The 13,148-nt window shown below is 46.3% G+C and overlaps 1 protein-coding gene across 3 annotated transcripts in view; it reads left to right on the plus strand.

Annotated features, from left to right (window-relative positions):
* The window catches only part of FAM222A (family with sequence similarity 222 member A), a 218,864-nt gene that overhangs the window by 116,875 nt on the left and 88,841 nt on the right, over window positions 1-13,148 (plus strand). For all 3 annotated transcript variants that reach the window (XR_014970440.1, XM_085633410.1, XM_085633411.1), the window contains exon 2: window positions 8,264-8,393. Coding sequence is in view for 2 of the 3 variants with exons in the window: in XM_085633410.1 (XP_085489536.1) it covers window positions 8,312-8,393 (82 nt within the window). In the remaining variant the exon portion in view is untranslated. The remainder of the gene's footprint in view (window positions 1-8,263; window positions 8,394-13,148) is intronic.

The following is a 13,148-nucleotide window of genomic DNA, read 5'->3' on the forward strand; positions in this document are numbered from 1 at the left end:
TGTTACGCCATCCTGCGCATGTGCACTTCCATACAAACAAAGAGATATGGTTTGGGAAACTCTTTGAGAGTTAAAATATTCACAGTAGGGCAAAATAAGTGTTACTTTAAAAAAAAAAAATACTTGTATTTCCCTTTCAGTTGAGGGGTTTGAGTTGAAAACTTCTAAAGCACGTGATATTACAGTTCCTACTTGTGCATACTGGGCCTGACCCACAAAAGTAAACGTGGCGTTTGCCCTAAACTTAGACCTAACGTCTAAGTTTACGACTTTGGGAATTCACAAAGGGCATTTACGAGTGCTATCTTTAAGTCTGCTCTCAGGCCGGATCTCTACCTCAAGTGCGGACATAAAGATAGCACTCGTAAATGCCCTTTGTGAATTCCCAAAGTCATAAACTTAGACGTCTGGTCTAAGTTTAGACCAAACGTCTAAGTTTACCATTGTGAATGGGCCCACAGTGTTTTTGTGGCCTTTAACAGGGTCGCATGCGAATATCGAATTTGGTGATGTTGGTAGCAGTCTAGGTTGGCTTTTGATGTCTTTTAAGAGCTGATTTAAAAATGATGAAATCACAGTTTATTGTTTGTCCGTCTGCTTCCTTGCTTTTATGAGCCCTTGTTTCCACAATAAACATGGCTCTGCCCTTTCCCCTTCTTCGGTGGAGTGTTTGCTGTTTGTGAAATGCATGTCAGTGAGATCAGAAGCTAGCCAGTTTTGACTGCTTGCATCCTGTTTAAGTGAAGTTCCATCATGGGAGTTCTCGAGAGAAAATTACAGGCCTTTCTCTGACTGTGACACCAGCCCAGATTCATGAGCCACAAACCTATGATGCTCCCAGGGTCCAGGAGTTGAAGGTCTGGCAGGTTTAATCGTCAGGAATTCAGAAATCCCACTTCTTATTGTCTGCAGCAGGAAGACAAAGACGCTCCAGGGTTTCTTACCTGATGTAGACCACAGGGTTTCTCCGCTGCTCTGGGTAGAACAAGATTAAGGGCCTTATTTAGAGGACGGAAGCGCAGGGACATCTGACAAAAATTGGCAGATGTCCTGTCAAGCCACCTCTCACTTCTCCCTCCTCATTTCAAGGTCAAGGAGAATGGTATGCCCAAAGGCCCTTCTGGCACTGGCACTGCCATCATAAAAACCATTGAGTAGACCAGACGCTGGTGGGTATGGCATTAATGGCGATGACCTATTTTAGGTCACCTTTCCAATTGGACGCCCACCTGCATTTTTCTTGTCTGAGTCCATATTATAAGCCCCAGTGGTTCTTAAAAGAAAAAGTCCGCAAATGTCACCCAGGCGCGGGTATATTGGTTCTGTAAAAATCAACCCTTGCTTTAGAGACTGGGCTCCAAGAATCACAAAAGCACCAACATGGCCGGCAGGGCTGACGCCTCTGTTTTGTTCCCCCAAAAGCAACCCTCAACATGGAGACTGGATCCATGTGAGAGGGAAAATATCTGCAAAAAGTGCTTCTCATTACAGTTGAATACTAGTTATTGGTCAGCTTAACGAAGGAATAGAGCTAGAATTGAGATTTTCTGTCCACACCAATGAAAGAAGCTGACACAAGGAGTGCATCTTGTCAAGCATCTTCTCAGCTCAGCGAGCCACCGGCCCGTGCCACAAAGATCCCCCCATCGAGTCCTGGTCTTTCAACCTAGAATAGAGCAGCAAGTAGACTAGGTCCGGCAGTTTCACTTTTGCATACAAGTTTGGGCCTGCAGTTCCCAGCATGCTTTAGCACAGTAGCCTGAAAATCAATTTTAAAAACAGTCACCCCGATGAGCTGGAGTCAGCTATACCTCAACATAAAAAGCAGAGTTTAGCTGGTGGGGACTTCTGTGCTTGAGGAAAGTGGTGGGAACACACTGCAAAGCAATGGGATGGTTCCTAGATGATGCCTCATCTTAACACAATAGTAAAAGCAAACACAAACATTGTGGAGACTCCTAGAATAGGCCTCTTAAAGATGTTCAGCTTCTGCTTCTGTTTGAAGTTAGTGGCGAGACGTAGCTTGATTGTTTTGCCGCCGGAGCCTCTGGGTGTCTGTTGCTTGTCTCCAACACTTCCAGGAGCCATTGGGGTCTCTTCATTGGTCCTCAGCCAGCAATGGGGACCAACATATCCTGCATTACAGAAAGCACAAAGCCGCAAATCAGTAGGTAAAGAAAAGGGTGTGGAATGTGGTCCTGTCAGTGGGCCATGGGGGCCAATGTGATTTGAGCTGGTTCTGATCTTTCAATGCAGAAGCGCTCAACCCACAGGAGCTATGCATCAACAAGCCCACTCCATCAATGTATTGAATGGCCGCGTTTTACTCTCTGCTTCTTTATTTTCTCCATCTCTTCTCTTGCTTTGTTATTGCTGTTCTTTTCTCATTTTTGGCGCAGGTCTCTTGACTTCAGTTCGGCTCATGAAGGTCATAGTTAAAGCTATAATCCTGTTCCTCCCTGTCAGCGTTTCATGAATCTGTTTCCAAATGAGATGTCATTCTGAAAGTCAATCAAAGCATAGGCCAGATGAAGGGGAATTAGTGATAATTTATGTCTTTAATTTGGATCCACGGGGAACTGCAGTTAGCTGGGAGTACGGTGGCTCGTGAGGGAACCAGCTGACCCCTTTGACTTTTGTTCCAGAGCCTCTGAAACCAGCCATGCACGTTGTGGCAGGATTTGGCGTCTGCAATGTTTGTCTTTCCTGCACTCATTCCACAAAATCGTCATTTAACCTCTCAAAGAATCAATGCCCATTTGGAGGGATACAAAATCAATTTTACAGGATAAAGTTAGAGAGCGATGCTGCCGCTTAGATCTTAGATCTTACCACAATCCCCACATTTCATCCCAACACCTGTGTAAGCAGCAGGATATCTTGGGACAAGCCGGGCATCCACTTCCTCTCTGTGCAGCTGGGAGCAAGCGAGTTTGCCTGGTTACCATTGGTGCTTAATTTGAGCCAGTGGGTTTCCGGTGCTGGGCACTGGCACTTAATTGTCAGCACCGGCGCTTGCGACAGCCTGCCACCAGGTGGTGCTGTCTAGCTAATTTAGAGATGACCACAACAACAGTTAATTGCCAATGCTATATTCATTAAAAAATTACTATTACCTGCCACCCACACCATTCTTATAGCTTTGGGGCCCTGAAATAGTCCTAATTTTCATACTTGTAGGAGTGTCACAGATGGTAGTTGTGCTGTTGCTATGATTGTCAGCATTGCAGGGCAATGTGTGGTCGCAGCCGCAGTGGCCTCCCAACAAAAGCCCTGGCACTTATTTTGTTACAAATTAAGCACTGGTTACCATCCTTCTGTGAAGCACATCCAGAGATGACGGTGGCCTTGAGTCCAACCTCCCTCTGCAGCCTTGTCTAGAGGATATGGTGGTGTGGAGGCCATCCTCCCCATCCAGCTACATTAAGAGAAGATTCTGGGGGTGGGGGTTAGCTGCCCTCCTTTTTTATGCAGCCGCATCCAAAGAGATTGAGGCCTTGATGACATGCTCCCTGTACCACCACCACATCCAGAGACGATGATGGCCTGGAGACCATGATCCCTGTGGAGCCACATCCAGAGGAGACGGCAGCCTGCATGCCTTACTCCTTGTGCAGCCACATCCACAGCAAATGTCAGCCCAGGCAAAATCCTTCCTGTGCAGCCGCACCCAGGGGGATGGGAGCCTGTAGACCATGCTCCATGTGGTGCCACATCCAGAGGAGACAGCGGCCTGCCTGCCTTCCCCCCTGTGCAGCCATATCCAAAGCGATGGCGACTCAGGCAAAACCCTCCCTGTGCAGCCAGACCCAGAGGAGGTGGGAGCCTAGATGCCATCTTCAGAAAGCAGCCACGTGTAGAGAAGGTGGTGGCCTGGGTGAGGCCCTCCCTGTGCAGCCCCCTCAAGAGGAGGATTGCCGCTGCCCTCCTCCCAGTGCACACGCTCTGCTCAATGCATTCAGCAGAAAGAGCAGAGTGATATTATCAACATTATTGGATTATAGTCAGCCTGCCTGGTCCCCACAAGGGGAAAGCATCTTGTTCAAGGTTACCTAGTCATGCAAATGTCTTTTATTAGAGCTCCAAACTCTTCTATTGTATTGTAATTGCATTTCAGTCCAAAATACTTTATTTGGATGCAACATACATCCCAAACATGGAAGTAATTGCATTTATATAGCGCTTACTACCCCTGACGAGGAGACAAAGGTCTTGATGCCAGGCAGCACAGTACTATGTTATTTTAATATATTGACCACACGTGAGGCTTTTGTTCCACGCGCACACAATAAACACATGTTGATAGTTTTAATATGCAAACAAAGGATGTGTGTGGGTTGAGATATCTGCATCTTAATACAGTTTAGAAAGCTTATATTGCAAGTGGCGATATCATGATCGGTTTTCCATGTTGATTTAGGAAAAGAGTAATTTACTGAGCATAACTTCCGTTTACCTACCGTGCAGGAACTCTGATGAACTCATCTCAACAAATACACATTTTGTATACAGGCTCATCTGGCAAATGCTCGCATGAGAAGTAAGATCCTATGAAACATATGCAAGAAGGAAGTGATGCGCTGTGCAACTTGTTTTCGAACAAGCATTGGCTGCTGGGTAATTTGTTGGTAAAAAAGACATATCTATTTGGCTGAATTATGTGACCTGTGGCCCAGCCCATGTATGCCTTATACCCACCCAGGCCCCAGTCTTGTTTATTTTCTTAGGTGCCAAGTCCAATATTACAATGGGAATACATAACATAAACTGCATCATACCCGAGAAGGGGGACTACAATACCTACTTCACTCTCATTCACCAGTGGGAGACCGAAAAAGCTAAGGCGACTGCATTTTAAAAAAAGTGAGGCGATCACAAGTGGCTGAGATTAACACAAGAATTCCATCCATCATCCTGTTGTTTGCCGCAGTTGATGCCCTAAGTGTGATGGGTATGCCCAAACGTGGTTCCATTGCTCACTTTGCAATAGGACTCAAGCGTTATCACACTGAAAAGCCACAAATAAGGCAAAACTGGTCTTGGGGTTGCCTGTTGTCCCTTCTGGAGGGGGCCCAGCTGGCAGTTCAGGATGGACCTTTCCTATCAGGAGTAGGGTCAGTCCTGATTTGCATTAAGGGCTTCTGTCCAGATAGCACAGTGGACGAAAAATGATAGCGTGGAATGGATCCCAAGCGATCAACAGTGGCGGAGATTAATTCAAAGATTCCATCTATCTTCTTGTTGTTTGTTGCATTTAAAACGCCTTGATTCTTCCGAAGTATGATCAGAGGTCCCTCCAGTGCCAACTGTTTGCAAGCTTTGAAAAAGCAGGCTATGTGTGTTTGTTTATCTGTGGGTCACTGGGTGGCTTTCTGCGCATCTGCCACATTTGCTAAGTCTCAGATAATCCTCGATGACAGTACAGATCAAGGTTGGACACTGGTTTCAGAGATACTGGGGTAAAGGCGAGGCAATCCCTTATGTATATAATGTATCTATTCATGGTATATCTGCGCTTGGGCTAAATGGAGTTAATATTTATATTGGGGCATTTCTACAAGACTTACTACTCCTATGTGGGATGTTGAAGTTCTTACTCACACATATGGCAAGTTACACCGTTTAAGGTGTGTGGTTGGAAGGGTGTTATTTTTGTTTTGAACTTTTATGGGAAGTGTTTCATGGCATGACTACCTAGGTGCAGTTATCTTGTTGTGGGACGCAGTGCCTGGCGGTGTGATAGGAAAGGGTATATGAGAAACAAACGTGTAAATGGTCACTGTAATAAGAACAAAAACATATAGGTAGCCACACAGCACTAGCCTAGCCATGGAGTAATTGGGATAGTGTGCGATTATACACCAAGAAGATGGCTTAACGGAGAAGGCCTAGTAATCAATATGGCAGTATTTGCCAGTCCGAAATGATTTTGAGTGATTAAAAGGATGCCAAAAGGGAACAACATTGGCAATGCCAATAGGTCTGGCTTAAAGGAATGTTGTGTGGTGATGTGAAGTATTACAAGTAAATTACTTGGAGACAGACATGTATTTGTGTATAAGCAAATAACTGTAGCGTATATTTTTGTGAGTTAAAAGGTCAGTTGACAGTTGCACTGCAAAGCTAGACTTAAAAATATATGAAGGATAATGACTGCCCTCCTCGCATCTGTGCTGCTGCCAGAGAAAAACAACATTAATGATCTAGTTACGCAAGACACTTTAAAAGCATTCCAGTTTAGATAGCTGAATAAATAAACAAATATGTCAGAGCTGCATGGGGGGGGGGGCGAGCACTTTTTTGTGGAAGCATGCAACTTCTGCCCAATCAAAACATGTACTCCCTGCTCGCAACATGTGGGCGGAGCCCAAGCCCCTCTCTAGTGATGCTCACATAATTGTCTGGAGACCGCTGCGCTGTCAAGCCAGACAAGAAATATGGGAAATAGTGACATGAGCAGTAGTCATGCACTTATTTTAAGGGTCGGGATATTGCCTGCCACTGAATAAATACACCCCTTGAGTGTGGCGGAAGTGGAAGAGCAATCGAGGCCAACAACCCGAGCAGGAACTACGCAATAGTAAAATACACGATTCCACCTACTCCTGCTGGCCCAAAGGGAGCAAGAATTGTGAACATTCCGTTCATGTCATAAGCCTCTTTCAACTTCCTGACTGCCCCCAATGGAAGACAGGCACCAAACCGGCAAGCCGTGAGCATGTCTTGGCAAGTTGCTGCCATGACAGCACCAAAGCAAATTGACTTGTCTGGTGTCGTGCTTCTGGCCTCAACCCGCTACACAAGCCCAGTACTTTTCCATGATCCTACATAATGAGGTATCCTTCTGGCCTTCTAAAATGTCCTCCTAGATAAGTTCCACTTTCATTATCATTATTATTATCGGTGAATGCCATTTTGGGTAAAAAGAGACTATGAGGCGTAAGTAAGCTTAGCTGTGCTTCCATTACTGCAGATGGGGCAGCAGCATGGCACAGATTTGGTAGATTTCATTTAGTTCAATTTCAGCCCACCTCTTCTTTGACCAGCTAGCCTCACAAGCACATATATACCGTATGCCTCCTAAAGCTAACGAGCCCCTCTTCCAGTGCACTGTGCTCTGTCGACTATTTGGAGGGTGTGAGCTGTTCTCCAAGGCTGAATGAACACTGCAAAAGCGAAAATGGCTGTGTTGAAAGCAGTTCCCAAGCACAGGTGGAAGAGGATTATTGAAACAATTTTTAATAGGAATAATTTTTATAAAAGCTTCAAGTCTTATAAGGGGATAGCCTTCACTCTGAAACAAAGAACACAGCGCCTTTCTCGCTCAGAGATCCCTTTCTTCAAGGAGGATTGCTCTCTCACCTAATGCTAATGGCTGTTCACGCGTTTCCTTCCACCTCTGCTCCATAGCTTGCATTGAACTACACAAGGAACTACTTTACAACTACAGGTCTGTCTGTCCATTCCTGCTGGCTCCCTCTTGAATGTTTTGATCTAGCGTGCTAATGCTGCATACGTTAGCACAATAACGCAAATAAAGGCCAGCAATTGTTCTCTTTGACTCTTTTCTATTTTAAAGTCTTGCTTACAGAAGAGGTCAAAAGACCTATTGTGGACAATACGAATACTTGCAGTGTGCTTTGTGTCAGCTGATGGCTTACCATTGGATGGCGTTCTTGTCATCTCACTTACTTACTTCTTATTCAATAGCTTTCCTTCATCTTCTGGTGTTTGTCCCCCCCCCCCCCCCCCCCCCCCTCTCCGTGAAGCATAGCCTGGCGTGTAGAAAGATTATGGATGAGTGTTAGGAACAGACCAGCAAAGTTGGGGAAACTTGGGCGGTGTGCTTTTACTGAGTGAATTGAATAAGAATCTATATATGCAAGAGGGTGATGTATCAGAGGGGAGGACTTTGTGCTAATGGCTGATCAAAGGGAGTCAGTTGGCAATCGATTTGTTCTGTAATGGTAACATGTGCTGTTTTTAAGTCTAGGGCTTCAAAGGAATTGTGTGTCCCTAAAACCCTGTACAAAGCAGTGCTATGCTCTGATCTCGTGCAGAACAGTTCATGTTTCCAGGAGACTATTTTTGCACAATATCATCTCACAAGCCAGTGACATTCAATAGTGCAGACCTCCGCTCTGCCAGTGTCGCATCCTCTTCCCTGCTTCTGGCACAGCTCATTAGAAAGCATTCTGAGACCCACTGATGTTCCTCGATTGCAGGGTGATCTTCAAAGTCTCTCTCTTTCTGTCTTTTGCAGTTTGATAGCCTGCAGTGGTGATTGCCGCTGGCGCAGACCTCTACCACCATGTTGGCCTGCCTGCAGAGAACCCAGAACCCGCCGACTCAGCACCTCGTCTGCCCCAACAAGACTCTGGAGCCACGGAAGTGTGAGTATAAATGTTTCTACCTCATGCTTGTTGCTTAAATCAGGTCAGCCCTCTCAAGAGAGGCCATTAAAGGAGTCATGCTTAAGGGATGGGAGATTCCCTGGACAGATCCTACCACAATCCCGCTGTTGAGGTCTACAAGGGGGTGGCACAGCCATGTTAAGCAGCTGATATCAGGATATGTCTAGTCCTACGAGGACCTTTGTTTCTCTTTCCTGTTGATGTTTCAACCGATTATGTGGGGACAATTCCTCAGAATGAGAACTTCAGCTTAGACGTTCACTCCAGCCCGGTGTTCGAGCAGCATTTAAAAAACATAGAACCCGGACACCCCCCATCTCGCCCCTGCTCCCCCTCCATCCCATGTACCCACAAAGTAACCTCACTCCTGATGTGGGAAAAAACAGGCCATGTTTAATACAATACATCTTCACAAACATGACAATCAAAATATCATTTGACAATTCTTAGGTCATGAAGTTCAAGAACATCACACAATTAAACCAAGTGTTCATATTTCACAACCTAACTAATACCCTCCAGCACTAAGGGGCCTCCCGGCTCGCGTCTCCGCCGATTGAGAACCACGCAAGGCGCAACCCACCTGCGTCCATGAGTGGTGAGCCCCCAATGCCCTAGATCCTTGTCCGTGTATTACCGGGGGCCCACCCCCTCGCCACCAGGCTGTTCAAGGAGGCCCGTGTGACCTGTCGCCCTTGCCTCCCCAACAGCCGGTGTCCCTGTTCTCCCTGCGGAGAGCTTACCATCTCTCCCCTCAATGCTGGGTTCAGGAGTATGCCAACAGGCCTCCCGTTGTCTCAAATCACAACCCTGTGACCTCTATTCCGCAACCCACTAGCCCCAACCAACCAGCTGAAGCTCTAACTCAAGGGACGGGTGGGTGGGAGATTCCGAGGTCGTCGTTATCCCCGTAGGAAGAGAGGATGAGTGAGGGTGCAAAGCGGGCCTAAATAGCCCCTACGCCCCACCTCCACTCATCACGACCGGAAATTCACGTTCGCTCGACGTAGCTCTGACCCGGAAGGACACCCGCCGCCCGGCAACCAATTAGGCTGCCGGCCAGGCTGACGCCCCCCAAGGGGGTGTGTCGCACGGGGCGGGGGGGAGCCGGGTCCTAAGGGCGCGCTTCCGGATGGTCGCGCTTGGCAGAAATGCACTTTCCTGGAGAAGTCCATGGCGGTAGGGGTCCCTTTTTCTGATGCCTTTGAATAAAGGCGTTCCGCTCCAGCCTGCACCTGCATGTAAATATAAAAGTTTGGGGATTAAATTCCCTGTATAAATTTAAAGGGATAGGTTTGGAAACTGAACGAAACCAGAATTTAAACAAATGTTTTGCAGCTATGTGGGGATTCCATCCTCAGCCCGAGCCTGTCACATGCTACAGATGTGTTGATTTATGTACAGTCACCAGATAAAAGGTAGAATGTATATTTCAGGAGGATGGCCTGATACTATTTTTAGGAACAGCCTACTAGACAGCACTACTGTCTAGTGGAAAAAGTCCTATTGTTAGCTTACCATGACCTTATAGGGGTTTAATGCCCACCCATTGCTCATCATTGGTGGTTTTCTCGTCAATACATTCCCTTGCTTCTTATTCGACAGCTTGCTTTGTCCACCTTGCATTTGTGCCTCCCCTGGAGCATAGGCTCTTTAGTTGTGTCCTTACACTAAATACTTTAATGGGAACTTATTTTTTTCTTGATGATTAAACTCTCCATGCAAGTGCCTGTGTTTTCCAGCTCTCTCCCTCGTAAGCCCCCCAAACACCCCTGCACTATTTCTCTCATTCACTTCTTCCCTTTCTCTCTATTCTCTATCCCTCTCCCTTTCTCTACCCGTGCCCAGGGCTGTCTTCACAGCATTATAGGCCCCCAGGCAAAGCAGTGCCCTGGGCTCTGCCTGCACAACCACACACACAAATAAAAATGTTTAACGTAAATGAGTGTCACATTCTGGTCGGCATGGGGCCCCTAAGCCCGTGGGACCCCTCCTCTCCCCCCCCACCCCGCAACTGCCCAGTGTGCCCATCCGTTAAGACGGCACTGCCCATGCCCTCTCCACATTCTTCTCTCCGGCACCTCCACTCCATTGTGTGGTACACACCCCCCCCCAGTTGCTATCTCTCCCATCCCCCATGCATGTTGCCTTCGCCGCCCTCTGTTTCTCTTGGCTCGTTCAGTTTTCCCATTTATTTGAATTTGTTTCCATAGAGAACCCTTATCTCGTTGTTGGAGTGCTTTGCTCCTGTAAAAATGGATACTCTCCTTATGGGGTCTCACAGATGCCTTCCATGCAACATTTACCGGCATCCTGTCGGTCTGTGACCGAACTAAGGGTTTTTGCAGTGACTGCTGCAGTGTTGCAGGGGAGGTCGCAGTCAGCAACAGTGCAAGCATGACTCCTGTAGACAATGTGTACCAGGCCAGCAGCAACAAAGTAAGACACAAGCACACACTCACTCTCATATCATTTCATGCGCAGCTGTCAGCAGCTGTGCAGATCTACTTTAAACACAAGGTGCAACAATGTAAGTTTTGTGAAGGCGGGATAGCAGTGAGAAACACAGTAAAAGTGCAAGCGTCATACAAATAGAACAAGAGGCTGGGAGAGCAGTAACAAGCGTCATACAAATAGAACAAGAGGCTCGGGGAGCAGTAACAAGCGTCATACCAATAGAACAAGAGGCTCGGAGAGCAGTAACAAGCGTCATACCAATAGAACAAGAGGCTCGGAGAGCAGTAACAAGCGTCATACCAATAGAACAAGAGGCTCGGAGAGCAGTAACAAGCGTCATACCAATAGAACAAGAGGCTCGGAGAGCAGTAACAAGCGTCATACAAATCGAACAAGAGGCTGGGAGAGCAGTAACAAGCGTCATACAAATAGAACAAGAGGCTGGGAGAGCAGTAACAAGCGTCATACCAATAGAACAAGAGGCTCGGAGAGCAGTAACAAGCGTCATACCAATAGAACAAGAGGCTCGGGGAGCAGTAACAAGCGTCATACAAATAGAACAAGAGGCTCGGAGAGCAGTAACAAGCGTCATACAAATCGAACAAGAGGCTGGGAGAGCAGTAACAAGCGTCATACAAATAGAACAAGAGGCTGGGAGAGCAGTAACAACCTCCTACTTACAAAATCGAAGTAAAACGCAGGTTGCAGCACTTCAACCTTCTGTAACCCCGAAGAACGACAACCGCACAGACATCAGCCGCACAATATAAATGCAAACAGACCCGGAAATACATGGGTAGGAGCAGTGCAAGCTTCACGAAGACACTGGTCAATATAATGTTTGCTAACAACAGTGCAAGCTTCCTACATACACACAGAATAACCACTACAAACTCCCTTCAGACTGGTGTGAACTAATTAACAGACTGCTATGCTAACTTTACTCATGCCCATACTGTCGAAGAAATAAAACTGGCACCAAGTCCAATGACGGAACGGGATACGGTGGTATCCAGGTTTCTCCGTTTTATCCCACTTATTGCTGAAAATGACTTAAATGATGAAAGGAAATATTTCGGTGTACTTTTGGGGTGTCTAAAAATAGAAATTAGAAAAGCAGACCATACTTGAGTAATTTAGAAAAAAAAATATAAATGCACCTCCTCACCATGAAAAAGGCGCCACAACTACTGTAGTTTTTGTCAAACCAATCTGAACAAGCATTGGTAAAGCCAATAGAGTTTCTCTTGCACTCAAGTACGGACATAACCAAAAAATCCTGCTGATCAGCAAACAGTATTGGCAAAGTCAGGTAGTCGAAAAGGTGCCATTGCTAGTTTCAGCTGGGTATTGCATTTCTGGTTGTAAACATAGTCCAACGAAGAGGACTCCATGATTGAAAAGAGAAAAGAGCAAGCTAAGGTCAGAGGCATTCCTTCCTTTTGTAATTAAAAAGTGAAGAAAGACAGGGGATGTCCTTTACAGGTACAATTGTGGCCCATGGCGAGGCTCCTGGATGACGTCATTGTGTGCTTGTGTTATCGTTTTACCAAATAAACCAGGGGACGAGTTAGATTGTTGATTGGGAGGAGGGGGTACTCACATCTTCTACCATAATATTTGGTCGGTGAGATGGGTGGTTGGAACTATTTTCTTAAAATCATTGTTCCACAACCAAGACCCATTCTTGCCGTTCCTCATTTCTACATTGAGTGCACATTAATGTTGTAACCCAAAGGCAAAAACACCTACAACCGGCTGTGGTATGTCTCAGAAAATGTTTTGAGCTGATACGCCTTCTCTGATAGGGTTCTGAGGAGTTCCTCGTTACTTTGACTCGATGCCTAGCGGAGGACGTCTCCGGCACCATTGTCAGAACCATGTGCCTCATCTCCCGGCTTTGATGAATCTCGTCTTCCTTGGAAAGGCTGTTATTCAAAATGATAATTAAGAGGAGCAGGAGAATTGAGGAGAATAAGCAAGGGAAGAAAAGAGGAGCTCGTTCAATGGGTTGACTCGATAATGGCAACCCCCGCATTGTGCGAAGATGTCTGTTAACGGAGCGAGCAGACAAAGCGACTCACCTACTCTTAAGACTCTCAAAATATCTCCAAGCCTCCCTTTTTTCCTCCTATAATTACTCTTCTATTCTTTTGCCGGGACTCGGCCATATTTGATGAGCTGGGCTTTAGATAAGCAGTAAACTGGTTACATTAAAATGAGATTCAAAGGTCACTGCGGTGGAGCACCTGTCTCCGCCAGCCTTTGTCTCTCAAT

Source organism: Triturus cristatus, chromosome 11 (genome assembly GCF_964204655.1).
Source record: "Triturus cristatus chromosome 11, aTriCri1.1, whole genome shotgun sequence".
NCBI classification, from domain to species: Eukaryota; Metazoa; Chordata; class Amphibia; order Caudata; family Salamandridae; genus Triturus; species Triturus cristatus.